This window comes from Mirounga angustirostris, unplaced genomic scaffold (genome assembly GCF_029215605.1).
Source record: "Mirounga angustirostris isolate CCGP_5_RB_7025 unplaced genomic scaffold, mMirAng1.0.hap1 SCAF_5, whole genome shotgun sequence".
NCBI lineage: Eukaryota > Metazoa > Chordata > Mammalia > Carnivora > Phocidae > Mirounga > Mirounga angustirostris.
In genome coordinates this window covers 141,085,958-141,110,251 of record NW_026991713.1, presented here as the reverse complement: position 1 = coordinate 141,110,251, position 24,294 = coordinate 141,085,958, and the positions used below count along the sequence as shown (strand labels likewise).

The 24,294-nt window shown below is 58.3% G+C and overlaps 5 protein-coding genes and 3 non-coding genes across 9 annotated transcripts; 5 read left to right on the top strand and 3 right to left on the bottom strand.

Annotated features, from left to right (window-relative positions):
* Positions 1–191: 191 nt before the first annotated feature.
* RNF151 (ring finger protein 151) lies at positions 192–4,805 on the bottom strand. The gene is given in 6 exon segments (XM_064592341.1): positions 192–917; positions 919–1,373; positions 1,984–2,080; positions 2,397–2,542; positions 4,226–4,390; positions 4,638–4,805. Coding segments are annotated over 5 exon segments (810 nt in total). The 5' UTR covers positions 4,292–4,390; positions 4,638–4,805; the 3' UTR covers positions 192–871.
* On the bottom strand, positions 4,463–4,589 carry LOC123845170 (small nucleolar RNA ACA64). Its single transcript, XR_006791002.1, has one exon. It is a non-coding gene; the product is annotated as a small nucleolar RNA ACA64 (small nucleolar RNA).
* Positions 4,806–4,996: 191 nt separating the features above from the next.
* RPS2 (ribosomal protein S2) lies at positions 4,997–6,970 on the top strand. The gene is made up of 7 exons (XM_045874699.3): positions 4,997–5,206; positions 5,293–5,382; positions 5,689–5,796; positions 6,060–6,233; positions 6,320–6,479; positions 6,675–6,766; positions 6,856–6,970. Exons 1-7 carry the CDS (start codon positions 5,030–5,032, stop codon positions 6,934–6,936), a joined length of 882 nt encoding a protein of 293 aa, XP_045730655.1. The 5' UTR covers positions 4,997–5,029; the 3' UTR covers positions 6,937–6,970.
* On the top strand, positions 5,852–5,985 carry LOC123845131 (small nucleolar RNA SNORA64/SNORA10 family). Its single transcript, XR_006790966.1, has one exon. It is a non-coding gene; the product is annotated as a small nucleolar RNA SNORA64/SNORA10 family (small nucleolar RNA).
* Positions 6,487–6,611, top strand: LOC123845132 (small nucleolar RNA SNORA64/SNORA10 family). The gene has a single exon (XR_006790967.2). It is a non-coding gene; the product is annotated as a small nucleolar RNA SNORA64/SNORA10 family (small nucleolar RNA).
* Positions 6,971–7,090: 120 nt separating the features above from the next.
* NDUFB10 (NADH:ubiquinone oxidoreductase subunit B10) lies at positions 7,091–9,520 on the bottom strand. 2 transcript variants are annotated; one of them, XM_045874700.2, is made up of 4 exons: positions 9,262–9,520; positions 7,861–7,999; positions 7,470–7,609; positions 7,091–7,251 (listed from the first exon to the last, which is right to left on the bottom strand). In XM_045874700.2, exons 1-4 carry the CDS (start codon positions 9,407–9,409, stop codon positions 7,148–7,150), a joined length of 531 nt encoding a protein of 176 aa, XP_045730656.1. In that variant the 5' UTR covers positions 9,410–9,520; the 3' UTR covers positions 7,091–7,147. The 2 variants fall into 2 exon arrangements, with proteins under 2 accessions (XP_045730656.1, XP_064448410.1); XM_064592340.1 differs by having other exon boundaries at positions 7,545–7,609; positions 9,262–9,513.
* A 2,060-nt stretch (positions 9,521–11,580) lies between these two features.
* RPL3L (ribosomal protein L3 like) lies at positions 11,581–18,751 on the top strand. The gene is made up of 10 exons (XM_045874698.3): positions 11,581–11,711; positions 12,195–12,387; positions 13,786–13,954; positions 15,176–15,311; positions 16,622–16,808; positions 16,907–17,067; positions 17,273–17,374; positions 17,801–17,896; positions 18,101–18,220; positions 18,607–18,751. Exons 1-10 carry the CDS (start codon positions 11,709–11,711, stop codon positions 18,661–18,663), a joined length of 1,224 nt encoding a protein of 407 aa, XP_045730654.1. The 5' UTR covers positions 11,581–11,708; the 3' UTR covers positions 18,664–18,751.
* A 256-nt stretch (positions 18,752–19,007) lies between these two features.
* Positions 19,008–22,850, top strand: MSRB1 (methionine sulfoxide reductase B1). Its single transcript, XM_045874696.3, has 4 exons — positions 19,008–19,165; positions 20,736–20,884; positions 21,099–21,213; positions 22,279–22,850. Exons 1-4 carry the CDS (start codon positions 19,111–19,113, stop codon positions 22,308–22,310), a joined length of 351 nt encoding a protein of 116 aa, XP_045730652.1. The 5' UTR covers positions 19,008–19,110; the 3' UTR covers positions 22,311–22,850.
* The last annotated feature ends 1,444 nt before the right edge of the window (positions 22,851–24,294 follow it).

Sequence of the window (24,294 nt, the reverse complement as noted above, 5' to 3'; positions counted from 1 at the left end):
GGGCTGCAGGACACGGGGTTTGCCCGCTGTTTGCCTTTTAGTGGAAATTTTAAAAAAGGAGTCGTAGGAAATGTTTACTAAAGTCATCCCGAGACCCTTGCCCCTCGGCCTTCTGGGATTTGGGTACAAGCGCAGTCAGGTGCTCATGGTCTGGTGTGATATATATCGCAGGTAAATGAATAAATCGGGTAACTTCAGAGACTCTCAAATATTTATTGATCACATTCTATGTGCAAAGCACTGTTGTAGACATTTGGGAGGCACAAGAGCAGGAGGTGCTAGAGGAGAGAGGGCTGGCGGAGGACGGGCAAGGAATAATCGGGAGCGTTCAGCGATTAGTGCTGTAGAAAGAACAGATCAGGGTAACGGGCTTTTAAATGGGGTGGTGGGGGAGGTAAGGTGTCGCCTGAGTGAGTAAAGCGGGGATCCCTGTGGCTGTTTGGGGGGACAGTGCTTGTGGCTACAGGGAGTACTGAGACGATAGGGGCAGGAGGTCAGAGATAATGGCAGTTCCCTGAGTCATTGTGAGGCGTGGGCTTTTCCTAGGAGTTCAGGGTTTTGAGCTGTTTGTGTGACTGGCTGGGAAGTTGGTTAACAGACAGGTAGAAGTAACAGGAAGGAGACTGGGAGGGTTTCAGGGATAACCTCTGCGAGGAAGAGGTATCTGAGGGACAAGAAACCAGGCAAACGGAGAGCAGGGAGAAGAGCCTTGCAGGCAGGAGCGGCCCAGGGAGAAAGGCCAGTGTCCCTGCGTGGTGAAGGCAGTAGTGCCTGGGGCGGGGCGGGGCGGGGGTGGGGGTGGCAAATGGGATAAAGCTGTGAGGCCGGCAAGCACAGAAGTGGCAGGGCGGGCCAGGCCTGGGCTCTGCGTTTATTTACCCCTCTGTTTACAAGGTACCGTGGCCCTGGGCCCCCCACACCTCGGCCCCAATGCTGCCTTCTGGGGTGGCCTCGGACTCCCCTTGCGGGGCGCCCACGAGCAGCGCGTCGTCCTCCTCCAGGAAGTCTCCGAGCTGGGCCAGCTGCCTGCGGATGAGATTGGTGGTGCGGTGCACTTTGCGCATGCGCCGCAGCAGGCCCAGCACCAGGGTCCGGCTGCGCTCCTGACGCTGGGTCCAGGCGTCGCGCAGCTCACGGTAGCAGTTGTGGCGTGCACGCTCCACCGGGCCCAGGGCGGCCCCACAGCCCAGTGGGCAGCGCTGCTGGGCCCCACGTTGGCAGTGCTGCCAGTGCTCAGCCAGGGCCCCACGTGGCACCCGTGCCGTGCAGCCCTCATTGGGGCAGGCCATCAGCTCGAAAGGGCATGAGTCCTGGTGCCCCCTTCGATGGGCCAGGGGGCACGTCACCAAGCAGCCAGCTTCCGCGTTCTTGCACTGAGGGTGGGGGGAGAGCACCATGTGAGCCAAACCAGGTCAGACGTGGCCAGCACTGGAGCAGCCTACTTTACCCAGAATCCCCCATTCGGGATGTTCCTAATCCGGGAGCCTGCCAAGCCCTAATGGCATCAGTGATATGGAGAGGGAAGAATCTAGACCTCTGAGACCAGGTGCACAGGGCCAAAGGCTTGAGGGATGGGGGGTGGGGGGAGGTACATGGCTGGGTTGATCTTGCAGTTGTACACAAGCCAAGTTTGTCTGTTTTTTTTTAAACCTCAGTTTCCTCATCTATAAAATTAAGGGACTGGGGTGGTGGCCAGCACAGCAGACACTTCATCCTCTAAAAATCTTGTATAATCCCCATTTTACAGCTGAGGCCCCAGGGGCTCAAAAAGGTTAGGTAACTTGCCCAAAGTCATACAGCAAGTAAGTGGTAGAGATGGGACTCAAACTCAGGCAGGACTGATGACCCTGAGGCTGCAGTCAGTGTTGCTGGAGCAGAAACCCTCAGTTCTTTTTGAGGATAGGATTCTCCTTACCCTCTCCTGGCTCTGTCCCTCCCCTGGCAGGAGCGAGAAGGGCGCTGGGAGTGGGTGCTTCAAGCTACCTTGACTTCCAGGCGGCCGATGGTCCTCCGGAGTTTATTTACATGGACCATCTTTTTCCATTTCACCTCTTTCCTGCAGCATGGACAGGTCTTCTGTCTAGGAGGCAGGAGGAGGGGGGTGGGCAGTGTTGGGAGTGGAAAGGGACCAAGAGACAGCAACACGCCTTCCCAGGTGGTCCCTTCTCTCAAGCTGGAAGAGGCCTGAGTACTTCCTGGGGAACTCAGCTCTGAGGTTGGGGCCATGGGCTGTAAGTACCCCAGGGTGCAGGGACACACGTACTTTAGTGTCCTAGATTTGGAAGCTCTTATGCCCACTGTGACCTAATGCTTGGCCCACCTTCCTCTGTTCTGCGCCACAGGGATGGACACAGCCCTGCCCTTGTCCTCCCAGCCTCTTGGGTGCCCACTAGCACCTGGCTAGCCACCGGAGGATGCATTTCTTGCAGAAGATATGGCTGCATGGCAACCTCACTGGCCTCTTGAGAACCCCGTGGCACACGGAGCACAGGAAGTTGCAGTCGGGAGGGCTGGCGAAGAGGTTGAGATCATATCCGCCACTCTGCAAGGGCCAGGCCAAAATCAGTGCCTGGCTGAACCAGGTTCCAGCTACATACCCCAGGGAAACCCCAGGATGGGGAGGTGGGCCCCCCAAGTGGAGGGTTGGGTCAGGACCCACTTTGAGGGGGCAGCTGTGAGGGTCAAGGCCTTCCAAGACTACCAGTCCCCAGCTGGAGAAGCTGGCCTTGGTCTGGAGTTAGACGTGGCCAGAACCCTTGCAAAGGTTGGTTTCCTTGTCTTGGGGAGCCTGTAACCCACTGTTCACCCTTTCTCAGAGTGAGGAATGGGTTCCAGCTCTGGACAGGTCTCGATTTAGGAACACATTTAAGGGCCAGAGGCAAAAGGGTCCCAGGCTCACCATGATTTGTGTCTGGACAGCAGCTCCACTGACCCCCAGGGCTCAGGAGCCTCCATTTCACAGTAGGAGTGGACCGACCTCACAGTGGCATTGTCCAGCTCAGGCCAATCACAGCCCTGGCTCAGGGCCCACTGGGATCCTGTACCATCTGGCCCTTGCTCAGAGTTGAGGGATAGGTAGTCTGGACCTGGGGCGGGTCCCTGAAGGCCCCGTCTTGGGAGTGGGTGATAGCTGATCCCCAAGCAGCACTAGGCTGGGAACTAAACTTCTGAGGACTCTTTCCCCAAAGCTGAGGCTTTGGCAGGAATGTAGGAATCATTCCTTTTTCCCTCCTCAAAATAGTGCTGCCCAGGCCAGATCTCCAAAGCCCAGGGACTTTTGACATCGACCCACCATCAGGTCTCCTAGGATCTAAGACTCATGGCGCTAGCTCCAGAGTACAGATCGGAGGGAAGTGAGGACCAAATTCCCATGCAACCTGTGGTACCACCATAGTGGGGGGCCTAGTATGTGGGAAAGCTTTCCAGAACAGGTAGGCTCTGACGATGTGGGCAAGCCTCTGAGGAGACATGGGGAAATCAGTCTCCACCTGGGAAACCAGCAATGTTCCCACACATGAGGCAGATAATATAGAACTGCACGTTCAGTAGCACCGAATACCAAGGTCACCAAATCCTATCCCAGACCCTATCCCCCTCCTGAGAGCAATATGGGGCCCATGCAAGCCCTTGAGCTGGGAATCTTACACTCTCATTCTTGGGTTAACTTTAAAAATAAGAGTCCATTATTTCACTGGCAAAAGTGTGTTTATTTGGAAATAACCAGAACTGCAATTCAGGACATGCAAAAAGACTACAAGCAAGCCCCCAACAAACAAAGGAAAGGAACTTTATTTCATGGAGAAAGAAAGTTGGGAGGGATTGAAGTCCCCTGGAGAAAAGCAAGAGTTCAGAGTGATGACAGTTTCTCACAGGCTGAGTTGCAGGAGTAATCAATCCCTACATCCTTCCCTGTTGGGGTCTGTAATTGATGTTGAGCAGCAGAGCTCCCCCTTCTAGCCTTCCAACTCCACCTTAGGGATGTTTCCCTTCATTGTCACACTCGCTAGTGGGTTGGTGACCCAGCTCAAAGGTACTTTATCTGCTACTGTGGAAGCTATTTGGTGTGTGAAATACACCAGGGTTTCAAATCTGGCCCTGCCACTCACGGGATGCCACGGAGTCACCTGCCAGCCCCTGGGACCCAAGTTGTACCCCTCTGTGGCATCCGACGCGGAATCCGGCAGGCCGGCAAGGTGTCCCATAGGGTCTCCCCTCCACTGCACACCTTGCTCCCCGCGCCCACAGATGCACCTCCAGGCGGATGGGTGGGGGGCCAGGAACACCCAGACATGCAGGACTCACATGGACAACTTCACTGGGCGTTGGGAGCAGAGCTCCCCTCTCCCCGCGGTCCTGGCGGCGTGGGCCTCACGGTCGGGGCGTCGGCGTCCTGCGGGCAGAACACGGGGTCAGGGATCAGAGGCCAGAGGCCAGAACACACGCGGGCCGGGGCCGGCGGGGCGCGTGTCGGGGCCTGGGTTTCACCTGCCCACACGGACGAGTGGGCGGTGAGCTGAGGCCCCCGGTGGCTGTAGGCGCCGAATCTCACCCGCGGCCACGGCCAAAGCCGCGGGTGATTTTCAACCAACGCCGACCTCCCAGCTACCATCCAGGGACGCGGCGGGGCGCGGGCCTACCCGCAGTACCGGGTAGCTGGGCCGCCGCGGCGCCCACACTCAGAGCCGCACACGCGCAGTCGCACGCGGAGCGCGGGGAAACCCAGGAGTGCGCTTCCACGGTTCTTATAGGCCCGTGGCGAACTCGCGCCTGGGGCGGGGCAGCCGAGATCTCGCGGCACTTGGCCGTGGTATAAATACTCCCTCCGCGCGGCCTCGGCCTTCTTCTCCGAGAAAACACGTGAGTTTACGTGGTGGTTGGTGCGTGCGCGGGCCGGGGAGCCAGGGGTACGCGGCCATCTGGCGGGGCTCGGTCCGGCGCGTTGGCGCTTCTGGGCGGGAGCCCTGGCCCCGGGCGGCCGCAGGTGCCAGGGCCTCGCTGACTGGTCCATTCTCGATGTTCTTTTCAGCAAATGGCGGATGACGCCGGTGCTGCGGGAGGGCCCGGAGGGCCCGGGGGCCCTGGAATGGGAGGCCGCGGCGGCTTCCGCGGAGGCTTCGGCAGCGGCATCCGGGGCCGCGGTCGCGGCCGTGGTCGGGGCCGGGGTCGAGGCCGTGGAGCTCGCGGAGGCAAGGCCGAGGACAAGGAGGTAGGTTCGGGCCCTTGCGCGTGAGACGGGCCCGTGGGCGGCGCCGATCGGGCGACCGTAGTTATCGGCGCCTTTTCCCCCTCCAGTGGATCCCCGTCACCAAGCTGGGCCGCCTGGTCAAGGACATGAAGATCAAGTCCCTAGAGGAGATCTATCTCTTCTCTCTGCCTATCAAGGTAACGAGGGGGTCCTCCCCCCGCCCCACCTCCGGACAGGGCGTTGGCAGGTGGAGTCCCCGGGAGGCTCATTTGGCCTTGGGTCCAGGGATGGGATCTGTCCACCCCGGCCAAGGCTCCACGTCTGAGGAGGGTGTGAGTGCCTAGGTGCCCTATCTCTGACTTAGGGTATTCGACTTGGAGACAAAATGTGGACAGTTGAAAAACTAGTTCTAGGATCCGGGTGGAGGTTATCTAGGGAGAATGGTTACAGATGGTTCCTGAGCTTTCTAGTGAACGGTTTCGTTGCAATCTCTCATCCCATAGGAATCTGAGATCATTGATTTCTTCCTGGGAGCATCCCTCAAGGACGAGGTTCTGAAGATCATGCCTGTGCAAAAGCAGACCCGTGCTGGCCAGCGGACCAGGTTCAAGGTATCCTAGTCACCTTGTGTGTTCCTGGGCTGCACCTGCCAAGGGGCTGGGTGAGACTCTCTCAGCTCTGCATGGTCACGCTTGTCACTACACGCGTGGCTTTCGTAATGGGGAGAGAGAGAAAGGATCTCCTCGGGACCTCAGAGTGGCCTCACGGTGGCCACTCTTTCCTCGAGGGGCGCCACAGGCCCAGTTGGTGGCTGTTGGTGGCTGCTGGTGCCGTGCCGGCCAGCGGACTCCTAACCATGTCAGGTTCCTCACAGGCGTTTGTTGCCATCGGAGATTACAATGGACACGTCGGCCTGGGTGTCAAGTGCTCCAAGGAGGTTGCCACTGCTATCCGTGGGGCCATCATCCTGGCCAAGCTTTCCATCGTCCCCGTGAGGCGAGGCTACTGGGGGAACAAGATCGGCAAGCCCCACACTGTCCCATGCAAGGTAGGCTTGGGGGGTGGGGGGGTGATGGGGCCTGCGGTGGTGCCGATTCCCCCTAGGCCATCTCCTGACTCCTCCACGTTTTGCAGGTGACTGGCCGCTGTGGCTCTGTGCTGGTGCGTCTCATCCCCGCCCCCAGAGGCACTGGCATTGTTTCAGCCCCTGTGCCCAAGAAGCTACTGATGATGGCCGGTATTGATGACTGTTACACCTCGGCCAGAGGCTGCACTGCCACCCTGGGGAACTTTGGTAGGTGGCCCTCATAGCTCAGCTTAATCATACTCAGTGTATGCTTGGCGTATTTTGAGAGAGAGGAAGGCCTTCCTAAGGCACGGCAGACTGGCCCCAAGTGGCCTCTCTGTCCCTAGGAGCGCAACATCTTCTGTTTGTATCTGGGGTGTTGTGTCCTGTGTATCTGCCAACCTTCTCTTTTCTCTCTTCCAGCTAAGGCTACTTTTGATGCCATCTCCAAGACCTACAGCTATCTCACCCCTGACCTCTGGAAGGAGACGGTGTTCACCAAGTCTCCATATCAGGTACTGGCTGCCCAGCCACCCCCTTAGCCTGGACAGGTGCACAGGGTGCTGAGGTGTGGCTACAGCTAAAGCCTTGTCTCTTTTTCTAGGAATTCACTGACCATCTTGTGAAGACCCACACCAGAGTTTCTGTGCAGAGGACCCAGGCTCCAGCTGTGGCCACCACCTAGTTTTATACAAGAAAAATAAAGTGAACTAAAGCTTGTTAGTAGTGCCTTTTGTGTATTTCTCTTACGAGCTTAGTTGTAGCTGGATTTAAAGGGAGATGGGACCAGTGAGGTCAACAGGTCCAGGTTGGGGACTAAAGGTGACACCAAAAACAGGTTTCTTAATTACTCTTTATTTTAATAGTCATCTTGTGAAGGTGCTCAAGGAGCTGCTTTAGGCAGTGGCGGCCTCTTTAGCTGCCTTCCTCTCTGCCAACATCCGCTGCTTCTGTTTTGCCAGGCACTTCCTGGCAGAATAATGAGCCCCCAGGTCGTGATCTGGGAAAGAGATAGGGGGAGGGAAGTCATGGGCCAAATCTACCAGGATACAGACCAGAGTCTTCTTTAAAAGTGGGGAGGAAAAAGCTAAGATACTGAGCAGAAAAGGGATCTGGGATACAGTGATTCTCTTAACCACTCTCTCCCCCAACCAACTGGCACAATTTGGGCAGTGAAGTTAGCGTTGAAGGATCAGGCCAGGGTGGGGGCTTGCTTACAGCGGTCCTGGTAGGCCTTGGCCACCTGGGTGAACTGCTCCAGCTCCTTGGCACAGTTCTGCCTATAGCTCTCACCTTCCCTCTGCTGACAGGCCTTCAGCCTTTCCTGGATAATGTTGACGATTTCTTGATCAACTTTACTGAAGAAAAAAAAAAAAAAAAGGCAGTTTACGAGGAATCCTTTCCCTGTACCCAGAGATAGCAGAATGAAAACAAGACCTTAGGGCCCTGTTGTCTGGCCCCTCCACCCTCAAGATCTGGGCAAACCCCAGGAGGCCTTCTTGGTGGCTGACCATCATCCCATGGTATCCCTGGGGGATAAGAGCCCAACAGAGGTGCTCACTGAGTGAGGCTCAGTGTTTCCTAAGGGACACACACAGGCAGGACATACTAGTCTCTTTTCCATTGCATTTCTGCTTCGAACATGCACAAGATATCCTTTTCCCGGCACTCGGTGACGTCTGGCACACGGCGGAACTCCCGGTGATAGTAGTAATACCTGTTCTTCGCGTGCTGCCGTTCTATAAACTCTGTAAAGAAAAAACCCCAGACTCAAAAGGCCCTGTTGGTTTGGACAGGCCACAGAAATTGCTCTTAGCTCTCTTCTTTCTCACAAGCCACGGAAGGGGCAGACTGCTTTTACAAACACTGCTAATTAGACTCTCAAAGAACAGGTGTGGCTGGTTGTCCTGGGTTACTAATGGTGAGGTCCACCGTTTATGGTTTACGGAGGGCTTCCTGGGAGCCAGGCACCATGAGTATTACACCAGGGGTAGCTCCCAGTAGAGTACGTAGGCCCAGAGAGAATTCAGGATTCTGAACCCATGCTCTGCAAGCCCACACCCTTCTATAGGTCCTACCTGCTGGCCAACCTCCCCCACAACACAGGGTCTTCCCATGTAGGCAGAGGCCCCAAGCCAGTTTTGCTGCCACTGACCTTCTGGCCTCAGCATCCCCACCCAGAAATTGATAAGTTGGAACCAGTGAAATCTCATCTTTCCAGACACATAAAACACTTTCTAAGAAACAGTGGGTTCACTGCTGTGCCTTTTCCAGATTTGGGGTTCTGATCTGCTGACTTTATCCTAAGAAAGGAGCCACCGGGGCATCGCAGCACGTGGGTGGCTGGGTTGTTTGAACGAATGAATGAGTTAAATGCATGGATGAACTGCCAGGCAATAGTGACTGAGGGCAGAGCGTGCTCCTGCTGCTGCCTCCACTGGGCTAGCTGAATAACAAACTGGGCCACAAAGAGCGGTTTTAAACATCTGCCTGGTTTGGACCAGAGATGGGATCTGGACAGTTCTTAAGCATAAGCACACACGGAGTACAAGTCACAGCACATCTAGGTTGAGGGAACCTCGGCCAGCACTTGACCACCCCGGTCATTTTGCAGCAGGTGTGCAGAAGGCTGGCAACACCCGTTTGCTGACTGCCTTCTGTGCACAACGTGGGATGCAAAGCGTGCAGGGAGAATGGGGTTTAGCAAGCCCCAGGCTAGACTGCGATCCGCTAATATTTGGGCGAGGCCGGAGACCAGGGGTGTGTGGAGGGTTCCCCAGGCGGCGGGGGCCGGAAAGCAGTGAGTGGTCTTGGTGTAGGAGTGAGGGGCGTTCCTAGAGTGCAGTGAAGGTGGGGGGCGGGGGGGTCCAAGGAGGCGACGCCGCCCGCAGGTGCGGGCGGCGGGGGATGGTCACGGGGGCGAAGCCCGGGGTTGGGCGAAGGGGTGCGGGGATCGCCGAAGGGCGGCGAGGGGCCCTGGGGAGCGGCGAGGCCCGGATAGGGTCCGTACCTCTCGCTAGGGTCACGGGCCGGTCCACGAGGAGGTCGAAGGCCTTCGTCAAATAGGTTATGGGGTTGGGCAGCGAGGTCTGCGGCGAGGGCGCCGGCGTGCGGCGCGGGGGCTCGGGGTACACGTCCTTGTCCCAGCTGTCCGGCATGGCGGCCGCGCGCAAGGGGTATCCACTCCCGGACGCACAACCCCGGCCTCTGCCAGGATCCCACGGCCTAGTTCGCCCGCCGCAGAGGACGCCCTCCGGGGCTGCGCCTGCGCGGGATGGGGGGGGCGGTGCTCGCGAGGCACCATGGGACTTGTAGTTCCCTCGGCCCGCCCAATGATGGGCCGCGGCATCATTGCGCACGCTCCCCTTCGGTCCCACGTCCTTTGTGCTGGGCGCTGCTCTCGGCGGGTGGGATACTCTGGGGAACGAAGCAGAGGCTCTTGCTGGCATTCCTTTTTCTTTTCTTTTTTCCTTCCTGCTTACATTCTAAGACAAGACAGACACAGGAATAAGTAAACCATTCAGCTTTCTTGGTGCACAGGCACGTGGCAAGTGCAGCAGGGAGCAAGATGAACACAGCTGAGCTCTTCTGGAGAACTCTGGCCGCTAGAACAAACAAATAACAGCATCAACAAATAACACACACTACCCAACGCTCTGCTCTTTCGGGAAACCTTCCCGAATTGCCCATTCCCTACAGCCAGCCCTTTCTGGGCTCCGCTGTGTCTTCCAGGGCCTCTCATGGACAGGCTAATGCCACTGAGCTTAGGGGTCCTGTGTGGGGCAGAGCAAGAGGCAGGGCTTGCCCTGGGGGCCCCTGGATGCACAGTGCTCTGGTCTGGCTCTGATGGTTCTGCCCTGGCCCTGGGCACTGGTGTGCCCCCTGGTGCAGCTCCACTGACCAGGGCCCTGCTGACTACCCTCAGTGATCTCCATACCTGGCACGGCCCCTGACCAGTACCAGGGAGGGTGCTGGTCACTTCATGCCTAGAGGCTGGGGCCAGGGCAGCGGAGCCATCAACTCTATGGATGCACAGAATTGTTGATCATAGAAATGTCAAATCTTGAAATCATGAACTCTCAGAAACACACGCTGTGCAACCAAAAGAATTTTTTTAAAAAGATTATTTATTTATGTATGAGAGAGAGAGAGAGTACAGGAGCAGGGGGAAGGGGAGAGAGAGAAACAGGCTCCCGGCTGAGCTGGAAGCCTGATGCAGGACTCGATCCCAAGATCCTGGGATCATGACCTGAGCTGAAGGCAGACGCTTCACCGACTGAGCCACCCAGGTGCCCCCTGACCAAAAGAATCTTAACATTGCCCTGCAACATTGGACTGAACAAGGGAACCCAACAGATTCAGGCTGGAGCTGTGGCCACCGCCACTATGGCTCACCAGAGTAAGAGAAAGCAGAGACCTCCGTTAAGGGAAAGCCCCGGGCTGGCAGCTCTCCACTGCTACCAGGCAGCAGAGGGACTTGGAGATCATGTAGCAGAAGTGAGATGAGGCAGATGAGAGGGAGGAACCCAAGTAGCTTGTGGCTCTGTGCCGGGCCCTCTGGTTCTTGGCCTGTGCGCCTGGAGTCAGTCCCACCACAGGCCATGTGTCCTGCAATGCGCTCGGGCCCCAGCACTGGCGGCCGCATCCCCTTTGCCCTGAGTCTGCGGGCATCCCTCCCGTGCTTCCTTCCCTCAGGTAGCCTCTCTCCCCCTGGGACACTCGGGGGGCTGAGGTTTGCCCCTTCCCAGGGATTTTATTCCTGTGGGGTCCAGCCCCAAATAATAAAAGTAGCTTTGCAAGTAACAGCAGCAACAACAGAGAATTGTGACATTTGCGTTGCATAGAATCTTAGCATCAGCAAGGCAAGGCCCATAGGCCCTCAGAGGTATTTTAGGCCTGTGCAACTGATTCTCCGGGTTCAGAACTTTATAACCATATAGACTTCTTGTTCTTGGATCACAGCAGTTACCCACCCCCCCGGCACCCTGCAGTTTGTCCAGGCTGGGCTCACCACCCTCAAGACAGGACAGGAATTCCCTCCACCTCACTGCCTGCCCACTGGGCCAGACCCTCGTCACAGCAAGCCTGGAAGAAGCCCCCTCCCCAGCTGGGGTTCCTTGACTCCTTAGCAGACCAAGGTGTTCCTGTCCTGGGAGGGTAATACAAGGCAGAAAACAAAGTGGGTGTGAGCCAGTCCCAGGGTCCTTGAGGACAGGAGTGACAGGCCTGGCTCCAGGTATCCCTACCCCAGGGTGCCCATCTGATGCCCCCTTTTGCCCCACCCCAGGCTAGGCCTGCTCCTGGCTCGGGAGCCCATGCCCGCCACGGGACGTGAACAAGCTCCCCTGCCAGGGGCTAAATCTGGGAGCTGGCTGCTGTGCGTTCTGGCCCTGCCACTCGACCTCCTGCGCCTGTTGGGAGGCCCCTTCCCTTCCTGACCTGCAGGGACCGGCTGCCATGGTCAGTGGGCTGGGGGGCAGGAGCCAGCTGGCTTACTGGGAGGGGCAGGTGGGCTTCTGGAGTCTCTCCCAGCAGGGATGGTCCTTGGGCCTATGGGGGAGTAGGTGACTGAAGGGACAACAGGGGGCCAGAGCTCAGGTTGCCCGGCCTAGAATGGGCAGGAAGATGGACAGATGGCAGTGGCCCCCTGTCCCTTTAGCCCTGAGCCACAGTGTGGGCCTGTCCCTCCTGGGCCCAGCAGGCGCAGCCCACTGAAGCAGGAAACCTGTGGGTGAGGAGGGCCTGGTGCCAGCTCTGTCCGTAAGACACTGCTCCTGAGCCAACCTCCCTTCTTTCCCGTGGACTGAGGGAGGGGGGTACCGAAGACCACCGGTGCCCAGTCTGGGCTCTCTAACTCACTTCTCTGGGGCTGGGCTCTGGGCCCATCCAACCGCCCCCACCAGGGACACCCCAGCTCTGACCTCCCTCCCCTCCTACCCCCAGTCCCACCGGAAGTTCTCTGCCCCTCGGCATGGACACCTGGGCTTCCTGCCCCACAAGAGGAGCAGCCGGCACCGGGGCAAGGTGAAGACTTGGCCTCGGGACGACCCCAGCCGGCCCGTGCACCTCACGGCTTTCCTGGGCTACAAGGCGGGCATGACGCACACTCTCCGAGAGGTGCACAGGCCCGGGCTCAGTGAGTGGCTGCAGGCGGACGCATGGGGAGGGTGTGGAGCCTCCCTGCCTGCCGGGGGGATCTGGAAAGACTTCTGGAGGCTAGGAGCCAGAACTGGGGTCCAGGAGGGGAAGCAGCCCCAGAAAGGGCAACGCCCTGCCTGTGGGAGCCACAGTCAGGACACTGTCAGGGAGCCCTGACCACTGGCCACACCTTGAGGTGTGTTCTGTCCTGGCCCCCAGTTTACAGATGAGGAAATTAAGCCGTTAGGAAACTGGCCAGTTGCCCGATTAGTAAGGGCAGGAGCTACGATTCAAAGACAGATGCCCCCATATACTTTTCATTTTGAGATCAGGGTAGGTTCACATGTGGCTGTAAGGAGTAAGACAGAGGGATCCCATGCACCCTTTGCCCAGTTTCCCAATGGAAATAGCTTATAAAACTATAGCAATAGGGTCACAACCAGGTATCGACAGGGATACGACCTACCCATCCTGTTCAGGTTTCCCTGGTTGGGGTGCATGTGCATGCGCATTTAGTTCTATGGGGTTCTGCCCCCTTTAAGTGTGCTACTGTGGGACGTTCTATCCCCACAGGGGTCCTTCCTGTTGCCCTTCTAGAGCTTCAGCCACCACCCCTCCAAATTCTGGGCAACTGCCCATCTCTTCTTCATCTCTCCTCATATGTGTTTTATTTTTATTTATTTTTTAAAAATTTATTTATTTTAGAGAGAGAGAACACGCACGAGCGGTGGGGAGGGGGAGAGAGAGGCGGAGAGAATCTCAAGCAGACTCCCCCCTGAGCATGGAGCCTGCCGTCGCCCTTGTGGGGCTGGATCTCACGACCCTGAGATCATGACCTGAGCCGAAACCAAGAGTCGGACGCTCAACCGCTTGCGCCACCCAGACATCCCACTCCTAATATTTATTTTAAACAAATACTTTTACTTTGTATTAGTCTCAGAAATAACATCTACAAAATCATTGGTTCGGGACAAATAATAGGTATTTTTCTAGAGCTCATCCACACATATTCATAACTATTAAAATTAAGAATGTTCATGTGTGCTCCACTTAAGGAATCCCAATCCTACCCTTTGGGGGATGCCATGCTGGCTGTTGGCTCTCCTAGCCCATTTCCAGATGACCTGGTGGGGAAACGGAGGCAGGGAGCAGGTCAGGCCTTGTCTGAGATCTCCGAGCCAGAGTGCAGAGCACTTGAAGGGCCCTGACCAGCACCTGCTCCATGCCCAGGGCGGAGCAGAGAGGGAAGGGGCAGCGAGTGGGCAGGCTGGGGGCTGAGGTCAGTGGGGGCCCTCCCTGAGGCCGCGGTGCTCCACCCTCCCTTGGGCAGGAGGGGCTGGAGTTGGCTCTTCCCCACATGGCCCTCCTCCATGCTCCTTCTCGGGGTCTCTTCCAGAAATTTCCAAGCGGGAGGAAGTGGAGGCTGTGACGATCGTGGAGACACCGCCTCTGGTGGTGGTGGGCGTGGTGGGCTATGTGGCCACCCCTCGCGGCCTGCGGAGCTTCAAGACGATCTTTGCAGAGCACCTTAGTGATGAGTGCCGTCGCCGCTTCTACAAGGACTGGTGGGGGCCACCCCACGGGGGGGCGCACGAGTGGGCTGGCCGTGCCTCCATCCCCAGCCCTGGGCTGGGACAGTGGCGGGGGGCAGGCGGGCGCAGTATCTGCAGCGCACGGCAGGCAGGAACGTGTGTGCAGGGGGGGTTGCCTTCGCTTCAGTGAGAGACAAGTGCCAGGGCACCAGAGTAGAGATCGGGATAGAGAAAGAGAGGAAGCGAGGGTTCTAATTAAGGGTTAAATTAAGGGACTAATTGGATGGAATGACAGAATTAGCCCAGAGCTTCCTAGCAGCCAGAGCGAAAAGGGGAAAGAGCCAGCTTACAAGCTCTTCTCATCAGAAAGAAAGGCATTTGGGGGCCTTAGATCTTCCCTGGCTCTAAGTCCTGAAAGGGAAGGCCCACCTGCCCAAGGAACCTCACACACACCCCCATCCTTATGGAGTTGGAGGCACTCCTGTTCTGGCGCTCTGTGGGAGGTGACAGGTTTGGGCCCCTGAGCCAGAGCAGGCTGGATGACCGCAGGCAAGCTGGCTGACCTCGTAGAGCCTCTTAGATTGTTCCCCCCCATCACAGACACCATAGGCTGGAGACAGCATCGGGGGGAGCGGTCCCTGTGTCAGCAGGCTGCTGTGAGGATCACAGGGGCACACAGCGAGCACTCACCAAATGCAGCAGGCCTTGGTTGGGCTCTCTCTTCTGTTACCAATTTGCCCCTCATCCAGGGGCTTTGCCTTTTGTGAACTTTGGTTTCTTCATCTGTGGAATGGGGACCATACATCCACCTTCCAGAGTTTGGGTGAGGGTTCAGCACGAAGTGGCATATGGCGCCATGAAGTACTGGCTGTTGGCCTTACAAGTGGGGTCTGCAGCTCTAGCAACGTGGGCAGGTGGCGGGGGCGGGGGGGGCTGCCTGTCCCTTCCTCCAGCTTCTGCACATCAGACGCTCACTTGCAGGCCTCAGGAGGCAGGAGGGTGTCCACTCTGCAGAGGAGGAACCCGAGACCTGGAGAGGGAGGGACAGTCTGTGCTCCCAGCAGGTGGCTGGAAGCAGCCCGGGGACCCCAGGAGAGGGCCCAGCAGTGGCCTCCCCGGGAAGGGAAGGAGGGAAGGAGGGGACAGGCACTGTTCTAAGAGCCCTGCGTGGTGGGCTGTGGGCATGTGGGGCCCAGACGGGCCTGGGGAGTTGCCCTGGCTGGCCCCTCTAAGTGTCTCCTGCATGTGGCTCAGGCACAAGAGCAAGAAGAAAGCCTTTACCAAGGCCTGCAAGAGGTGGCGGGACGCAGATGGCAAGAAGCAGCTGCAGAAAGACTTCACCGCCATGAAGAAGTACTGCAAGGTCATCCGTGTCATTGTCCACACTCAGGTCAGCCCCACCACCTTGTCCACACCCAGGCCGCCAGTCCATGCCCTGGACCCACCCTCCCCCATTCTCCTCCACCCGGGCTTCCAGGAGCCCTGGCAAATGTCAGCCTAAAAATACCACGAGCCTGGGGCACAGGCCCAAAGAGTTGGGTGACCGGCCGCGCATTGGCCGGCAGCTGTCCCAGGGATGGCATGCTGGGGGTCAGTGTGCTCTGAGGGCTGTGGGGCACCCGCCATGCCTAGTGCTCAACCAGGGCCCTCCCATGCCCTGAAAGGCCTGGATCTCCTGCCAAACGTCAGTGTAGAGGGCCAGCCCCCTCCCTTTGGGGCCTGCACAAGTGTGTATGTGAGCCAACCTTCGTACATGGGGTCTGGCTTGATGTGGGCTGAAAGGTTACTAACACCTTCTGGCTTATTCTGGAAGATGCCTTGGCATCTTGTCTTCAGGGAAGGCTTTCTCGCCCCTACGCCTGGAGCAGCACCCCGCTCCTCCCTTGCTGTTCCTGGTTATGCCTGTCATTGGTCGTTTCCATTTCCCTTGACAGACTGGAGCTCCATGGGGGCAGGGGCCACGGCTGCCTGCTCAGTCTGTGCCTTGTATGCAGTAGGTGCTCCATAAGTACTTGTTGAGCACTATGCCATGGCCCGTATCCCTGCTTCCACCTGTGTGTCCCCACAGCCTGTGCCTCACACAGCAGCAGCCAAAGATATCTAAACATACAAAGCACAGTGTCACACCCTGCACTTACAATAAAGCCCCAGCTTCTCCCCACAAGACCTGCACGGGCAGGCTCCCGCTCACCTCTGAATTCATCCTGCACCACGTTCCTCCTTGCTCATCATGGTCTAGCGACACTGGTCTCCTTTCCATCCCACCAACTCCCTGCCACAGGGCCTTTGCACATGCAGTTCCCTCTGCTCCCCGAAGTTTCAGATCTTCACTTAGTGGCTCCTTCTTGTTATTGATGTAACATCAGAAGGGTCCTCCCTGACTGCCCTATGTGCAATAACTGTCCCCTCTGCCCCCAATATTCCATTAGAATACTCTGCCCTGTCCAAGAATTTACTTGATTTCTGTCTCCCAATTAGATAGTGTCTCCCTGAGGGCCAGGACCCTGCCTGCCTCATTCCATGCTCTATCCCCCCAGTGCCTAGCACAGAACATAGTGAGTAGACAGACCCAAGCACTGGAACATCTGTTGGACAAATGCACGCATGAAAGCCTGCCGGGGGTCACCAGCCAGTCATGCCATGTCTGCAAATGGGGGCTGGGAGCCTCTGGGAGCCGACTGGCTGTGCCATGTCCTGCAGATGAAGCTGCTGCCTTTCCGGCAGAAGAAGGCCCACATAATGGAGATCCAGCTGAACGGCGGCACAGTGGCTGAGAAGGTGGCCTGGGCCCAGGCCCGGCTAGAGAAGCAGGTGCCGGTGCACAGCGTGTTCAGCCAGAGCGAGGTCATTGATGTCATTGCCGTCACCAAGGGCCGGGGTGTCAAAGGTAGGGCTGGGTGGGGGTGGTGGCTTTGGGAAGGCTCCCTGGAGGGGGTGGGGCCAGACTGGCCTCTCAGCCACTAGCCCCCCCTCCACCCCCTGCAGGGGTCACGAGCCGCTGGCATACCAAAAAGCTGCCACGGAAGACCCACAAGGGGCTACGCAAGGTGGCCTGCATTGGTGCCTGGCACCCTGCCCGCGTGGGCTGCTCCATTGCTCGGGCCGGGCAGAAGGGCTACCACCACCGCACAGAGCTCAACAAGAAGGTGCGTCCATGGTCCCGGTGGTAGAGGGACACTCATGACCAGACCCCAGTGGGTGGGGTGCGTGACCCAGACACTGCTGGCCCCCCAAAGGCTCTGAAACACCCCTGCCAGTGCCTGGGTCCAAGCACACGTGCTGGTGGGTACAGACATGCCACTGGCCCTGGAGGCCACCTGCAGCCCACCATGTGCCCTGTTGTCCTGGCAGATCTACCGTATTGGCCGGGGGCTGCACAAGGAGGATGGGAAGGTGGTCAAGAACAATGCGTCCACGAGCTACGACGTGACTGACAAGTCCATTACACCACTGGTGAGTGGGCGTGGCGTGCATGTGTGAGCAGGCATGTGGGGTACTGCCCTGCCCCAAGAGCTCAGGCCCCAGAGAGTGGCCACTGGCAAACCGTGCTGTTCCTGCATCCTGAACCTCCTCTGCAGATGGCTTACACTCCAGCTGCTGTCACGGGGTGTGGGGCACAGAAGCTGCAACCGTGGCCTTGCACTCAGGCCACCTGGGTTCAAATCCCAGCTGCAGTATGGTGCAGCTACAGGGCCGAGAACAAGGGACTCCACATCCCTGAGTCTCAGTTTCTCCCTCACTAAAATGTAGATTGTGAAATAAGGAAGGACTCAGAATGTGGCTCAGATGCTGCCCTGATTAGTGATCCAGGGTGTTGCCCTGGGGCCAGGCTTGCAGCTGCCCCTTGTGAGGTCTGCATCCTGACCCACCTTCCCGCAGGGTGGCTTCCCGCACTATGGGGAAGTCAACAACGACTTTGTCATGCTGAAGGGTTGCATCCCGGGCACCAAGAAGCGGGTCATCACGCTGAGGAAGGTCAGCGCCTCTGTGGTGGGTGGGGAGCCGGGCCGTGGGAGGGTTGGGGGGCCTTGCTTGGAGCAGGGTGGGGGATGGGGGAGCAAAAAGGAAGGTGTTCTGGCAGGAGCTGGGTGAGTGAGACCTTCCCGGTGTGGACTGGGGGTGGCGGGAGGCGGTGGGTGAGGACCTTACATCTGGCTCTCCTCTTCCACGGACCCCCAGTCCCTCCTGGTGCATCACAGCCGCCGGGCCCTGGAGAATATCGAACTCAAGTTCATCGACACAACTTCCAAGTTTGGCCATGGCCGCTTCCAGACGGCCCAAGAGAAGAGGGTCTTCATGGTAAGCCCGCCCACCCCTTGTTCCCTGGGGCAGCTAGATCGGATGAGTGTGGCGGGGGCGCCCCTGCTCCCGTCCCCGGGGCTTGTAGGGGCCCAGCCCCAGGCACTGATTCGCCCCTGCTCCCGTCCCTGCCGCGGGGCTTGTAGGGGCCAGCCCCGCGCATTGATTCGCGCCTGCTCCCGTCCCCGCCGCGGCGCTTGTAGGGGCCCAGCCCCGGGCACTGAATCGCCCCTGCTCCCGTCCCCGCCGCGGCGCTTGTAGGAGCCCAGCCCCGGGCACTGATCCGTGCAGGAAAAGAAAAGCAGAGCCGCAGCTGGCCAGGGGCAGGATTGCCGGCCAGACCTCCGTAGCTAGCGCTCCTGTGTCTCCCCCAACCCCCCAACCAGGGTCCCCAGAAGAAGCATCTTGAGAAGGAAAAGCCAGAGACCTCTGGAGACCTGTAGGCGGCTTGCGATGGAGGGAGCCTGAAGGAAGCGCGGCGCAACCCCCGCCTGTCCCCGCTGTCTAATAAATAGTGCGGAGGCGACTCTGCCCGCGGTGTCTCAGAGTTGGGAGCACGGAAAGGAGGGTGGCCAGGGCTCGGCTCGGGGAAGGACCGCTGCGGCGTGGCCCCGCCCCAACCCGGAGCAGCTCAGCGGCGCCCCCTGGCGCTCGGGCGGGGCGGCAGGGGGCGGTTTTGGGGACGGGGCGGAGATGTAGGGGGCGGGGTCTCGGCGTCCCTGGACGTGATTGGTCCTCTGGAGGGGCGGGGCCTCGGGTTGCCCGGCAGGCTCCGGGCAGTGATTGGTCCTCGGGAGGAGGGGCGGAACCCCGGGTGCAGGCCGGGCTGTCGCGGGCCAGCGGCCTCGGATCCGTACCGGGCGGCGGACGCTAGCTGTCCCGCTGGCGCCATGTCATTCTGCAGCTTCTTCGGGGGCGAGGTTTTCCAGAACCACTTTGAGCCGGGTATGATCCGTGACCTCCTCGGAGGACAGCGGGGCGGGAGCGCGCGTTAGAGGGGGCGTCGCTGCCCTCGGGCGGCGGTGGAGCCCTGGAACCCCGGAAGGGCGGACCCCACGGGGGCGAGTGTGTGTAAAAGGGGTCCCGGAGGAGGGAGGGGCCTGGGGCCCTGGAAAGGAGGGGTACCTGAGGGGAGAGGGGACACTAGAGAGAGGGGTCGCTGACCTCGAGGAGTGCGTGAGCGAGGCGGTTTCCGGGAGGAATCTGTGGGGTCAGGGTACTTGGAAGGGGTGCTGACGGTGGCGGGGGGGGGTTCCGGATTAGGATCTGGACTTCAGAGAGACGCGATGAAGGATCTTGTCCAACGGCATCCCCTGATGATACCCCAGCCTTTTCCCCTCCCCTGTTCCTGGGACCCGCGGGGTTAGCCGGCAAGCACAGAACGTTCCCTTCGGACCCAATGTGCCCGCCTGGGTGCTTCCCCAATCTGCCCAGGGCCCTGGGGTTGGGCAACCGGGACAGCCGCCAGGCCACTCAGTGCCAGTGAAGTTTCACCAGACAGCCTGAGTGGAGGTGGGGGTGGTTTGGGGCATGGCCAACCCTCAGCCCTAGCCCCAGGCTTTAAGAGGCCCTTGTATGTACCCTTCTGGGCTGTGCCTCCTGGTAATGGACTAATTTGGTAAAAGCATGCCCACAGGCAAGATTAGGGCAGTGCTCTCCCTGGGTGGGATCTGTTGGGTGTCAGCCCCCTAGGGGGCTGGGCTGTGACACTGGGCATCTGTGGACGTCAGCTGTGACTGACATCAGTTTTACAACCTTTCTACCCCCCTCGAAGTGATCTTTTGGGGATAGATTAAAACCTGTTCTCTTCCCTGGCCCTCTGTCTTCCTGGGCCCTCTGTCTGTCCTGGAGACCTTCTTGTTGGGACCATTCTCTTCCCACGTGGAGAGCAGGCCAGCGGCTGGGAGTCCAGCTTAAGGCTTCATTGGGCATCAGGAATGGCCACTTGGGAAGAGAGGGGGGCTGGGGCCTGCAGGGGTGGGTGTGCTGAGTCCTCATCAGACCATTGGGCTCCTTCCTGAATGCACACCCTTGAGTGGAGTGTTCTGTATCACTCAGTTGCCTCATCTCTAAAACGGAAATGTCCTCTTAAGAAAACAAAACGAAACTGGAAAAGGGGCACCCAGATGGTTCAGCCAGTAGAGGATGTGACTCTTGATCTCCGGGTCATGAGTTCAAGCCCCACGTTGGGCATGGGCACCTGCCTACTTAAAACAGCGAAGCTAAAATGGCAAGGTGTACATCACAGGACTATTGATAAGAGTCAATGAGATAAGTGAAAAGCGGCTCTCCTGGGCTCTGGCACATGCTAAGAACCACTGGATGTGAGCTCAGTGGTATGTTCCCCATAGAGCCAATACCCAGGCCTGGGGGTGGCAGGTGAGGTCGTGGGGAGGATGTGCAGGCCACCCTGCAAATGGGCACAGTGCTCTGTTCTCCTGGGCGTGAGGATTTGGCAGCTCACCCCAGAGAGTAGAGCCAACGTATCTGCCTTTGCCTTTCCTTCTGCCCCCAGGTGTCTATGTGTGCGCCAAGTGTGGCTACGAGCTTTTCTCCAGCCGCTCAAAGTACGCACACTCATCCCCGTGGCCTGCCTTCACTGAGACCATTCATGCTGATAGTGTGGCCAAGTGTCCAGAGCGCAACTCAACTGAAGCCTTAAAGGTGGGTTCAGCAGCAGGGGATGGAGAGGGGGTGTTGGCCAGAGAGAGCCTGGGGTCCTGATGGAAACAGGGAAACAGGACCGTTTTCCTGTGCAGGCCCTAGGATGGAGGTCGACCTCCCCGACCAGCAGTTACTTTGGGAAATGGGTGTCGGGGGGACACCATGTACTGGTGGCAGGAGGGACCATTGCACAGTTGTTTTGTGGTCTTGCCAGGTGTCCTGCGGCAAATGTGGGAACGGGCTGGGCCATGAGTTCCTGAATGATGGCCCCAAGCCAGGGCAGTCCCGCTTCTGAATATTTAGCAGTTCGCTGAAGTTCATCCCGAAAGGTGAGCTCACCTCTGGCAGCTGGACACAGGCCTATTGACATTTTAGAGGGCCAGGGGCAGGGGCATGCTATTCTCATCCACTTACAGTGACAAATCCTGGGGGCCCCAAAGCACACTGCTCAGGAGCTGCCCAGGGCCTCCCCAAAGGGGCAGGTGTCCTGATTGATCATGTGTGCCCCAAAAAGGGGCATCTGGGGGTGGATGAGGCGGAGGGTTTTCTGTGGGGGCCTGGCTCTTCCTGGAGACTGGAGGGGCAGGCAGGGCCAGGCAGAGGCTGAGGGCTGGGAGTGGGGCTGTGTGGGCCTCTCTGAGCGGGCCTCCTCCTTCGCACAGTGGCTGTCCTCGCTGAGCCCCCTTCACAGGCCTGTCTGAGGACAGGTGCATTGACGTGGTGCCCCGGGGGCAGTATGCTTACTACGGGTTTCTCCCACTCTCTGCAAATAGAGCGCTCCTACGAAACTTTTCATCAGCCAGAATGGGGTAAAGTGAAGAGTATCTCCCGCTTTCTGAGTTTCCGTTGTGCCACTACACTTTTGTAAAAGACCTTATACCTTAACGCTTATTTTCACTAACTGGAAGAAACCCAAAGAGGATTTTCACTTATGAGAAAAGCCGTTGCCTCAGTACTGTAGGGAATGGGCATGTGGTGTGAATGAAACGTAAAAGCAAAGTGGCTGGCCTTGACCTTTGCGAAAGCAGGGCTCCCTGTGCTGGCAGTTTGGGCGGCTGTTTCCCGTGTGAGTTTTATCTGAGCGCGGCATCCCCTCTGGCCCTTTGGCCTCCTGCTCACACAGGTGCTCACAAGCCAGCCCACGTCTCTCTGCCCAGCCAGCCCCTCTGGACTCCTCCCTGCACTTTGTAGCTCAAATCCCAGCTCCCCATGTGCCCCCAGCGGGACTGTGACTGATGAAAAGTTTCGTAAAACAAAATGGGGCACACAGACCCCCCCCCAAGCTGGGTGCCTGAGTCCTGCAGGCTGGAGCTGGCTGGCTAGCTCAGGGGATGGCATCTGAAGCATAATGTAGCAGTGACTTGTGTTTCTCTCCCCTCCCTCCTTTCTTTTAGGCAAAGGAACTTCTGGCTCTCAGGAGCTGTAGGTGGGCAGCGCATACCCATTCCAGCTGGCCATCTGGGAGATGACACTCTGGCCATCACACCTTGGAATTGGAACCCCAGACATTCAGACAGGGTGGGCGGGGGGCACTGGCTGAAGCATCAGGAGGTCTTGGCTCTGCGCAGGTTGTCTTTGGGAAGAACACTGTTTGCCATGATGCCCATAGCCTGCTGCCAGGATGGGCCTGGAGGGCCAGCTGTGGGCTCACCTTAGCCTCCTGCTCATTTGGGAGTCTCAGGGAAGTGGGTTCTAAGCCTGGCTTGCCCTTGAATGATGGCACACCCCACCTTCTCTTCTCCTCAGCCCACTGCCCTCTCCCTGCCTGTCTGGACTCACCCCTGTGGGACCCGATTCTGAGATGGGCTCTGGCCCTCGCCAAAGCTCGTGCCGATCTCCCCCAGGCTATACAGGGAGACAGAATGCAAAGGGAGGCAGCCCTCGCCAGCTGCCCCAGCTCCGGTCACTACATGATGCACTCTGGTTAAACCCTTCCAGGCAGCCAGAGTGGTGAAGATCTGTGACCTGCTGGAGGAGCGGGCCAAGGGCACAGACCCCTGGTCTCTTAGTTTTGAGAGGAGAAATCCTTCCTATTTCACAATCCGGGTGGGTGCACCTTGCCTCATTCAGGCTTAGGACAGTGGTTGCTTCATTACCTTGATTGTACAAGGTCAGGGCTGGGAAGCTCACAGCCCAGAGCTCACACCTTCCCACGAAGTGGTGGCTGTGGCTTCTGGCACATGCCTGGGGGGGTGGGTGATGCCACGGCCCCTCCCAGCTTAACACCCGCCTGGAGTCCTCAGGAGATCAGTAAACAAATGGAACCCAGGCCTGCTGTCTTCATTCCCCTCCAATGCTGGGACACCTTGTTTCACTTGTTCTGCTAATACTCACTGAGCAGGTGCAGCCTGCCGCTGGGGATGCAGCCGTAGGACGGACGGGCGTCACTGCCCCTCAGGGCCTTCCGGCGTGTTTGAGGGACAGTTCCCGTCAGGTGATGGTCCGGGCTGTGAATATCTGAGGCAGAGCAATGATGCTAGACTGTGTGGAGGGGCAATGAGGGGGCTAGTGCTTTGGCCCCACTGGTCAGGGAGGAGGACGCCAACGGGAGGATCATCTCAGCTCAGCAGTGACAGGTGAAAGAAGCAAGAAGAGCTTCCTGGGTGGCAGCATATAGCACGTAGAGAGGCCCTGAGAGGGCACAGACAGCAGGCGACAGACGCATGCTCCCGCCCTGCGGGGGGTGGTCAGAATGTCACCCATGGGGGGTAGGCTGTACTGCAGAAGAACCGCGCGATTTTTCCAAATTCTATGGACAAATCCAGGAACGTGTAAGAATGGATATTAATGGATGATGGTAAAGGGAATGTAAATTTGGATCAGGCTGAATTTATTGATGGGGGCTCACCAAGCAGAGATTGGAGGTTTAATGGTACAGCTCAGGGGATGAGAGGGGTCTCGAACTATTTGGTCACTCGGTTGGCTGAGACATGGCCCGGGAGGCGGCCTGCACTGCCTTGCTTTGATGGAGGGAGGGTCCAAAGGCTTAGGGAGATGGGAGTGTCACAGTCGGTTTATCCTTTAAAACCCGCTCCCCAACCTCTGGTCCAGGGGACACGCCTTTCACCATGATTGTGAGCAAGCCCCAGCATCTTCTCGAGGCCAGAAATTACATACAGGACTGCCAGCGAGCTGGGAAAACAAAATGCAATGGGGATCACTGGATCCCGAGGGGCAGAGGTCACGTGCCCAAGGCAAGGAGGGTATGGTGACTGAGATGGACCGTGGAGTCAGAGCGCCAGTCAGGTTGGTGTGAGGTGCACAGAGCTTGGCCATCGGCTAGCTGGTCACGGTGTACCTAGACGTGAAATCGATGGGAAGCCTCCTGAATTCTTACTGATCTGAACAAACAGAAGCGTTCCAGGTCAAGTGAACAGAAGTCTAACTTGAATCGTAAAAACAAAGTCATG

What these genes read in the sequence shown, in the direction of transcription:
- RPS2 (XM_045874699.3), top strand. Translation starts at nt 5,030, where the DNA reads ATGGCGGATGACGCCGGTGCTGCGGGAGGGCCCGGAGGGCCCGGGGGC. An exon ending in GCAAGGCCGAGGACAAGGAG is followed by an intron (nt 5,207 to 5,292) that starts GTAGGTTCGGGC and finishes TTCCCCCTCCAG; the next exon opens with TGGATCCCCGTCACCAAGCT. An exon ending in TCTTCTCTCTGCCTATCAAG is followed by an intron (nt 5,383 to 5,688) that starts GTAACGAGGGGG and finishes CTCATCCCATAG; the next exon opens with GAATCTGAGATCATTGATTT.
- NDUFB10 (XM_045874700.2), bottom strand. Translation starts at nt 9,409, where the DNA reads ATGCCGGACAGCTGGGACAAGGACGTGTACCCCGAGCCCCCGCGCCGC. An exon ending in GCCCGTGACCCTAGCGAGAG is followed by an intron (nt 8,000 to 9,261) that starts GTACGGACCCTA and finishes TTTTCTTTACAG; the next exon opens with AGTTTATAGAACGGCAGCAC. An exon ending in ATGCAATGGAAAAGAGACTA is followed by an intron (nt 7,610 to 7,860) that starts GTATGTCCTGCC and finishes TTTTTTCTTCAG; the next exon opens with TAAAGTTGATCAAGAAATCG.
- RPL3L (XM_045874698.3), top strand. An exon ending in GTGTCATTGTCCACACTCAG is followed by an intron (nt 15,312 to 16,621) that starts GTCAGCCCCACC and finishes CATGTCCTGCAG; the next exon opens with ATGAAGCTGCTGCCTTTCCG. An exon ending in AAGAGAAGAGGGTCTTCATG is followed by an intron (nt 18,221 to 18,606) that starts GTAAGCCCGCCC and finishes CCCCCCAACCAG; the next exon opens with GGTCCCCAGAAGAAGCATCT.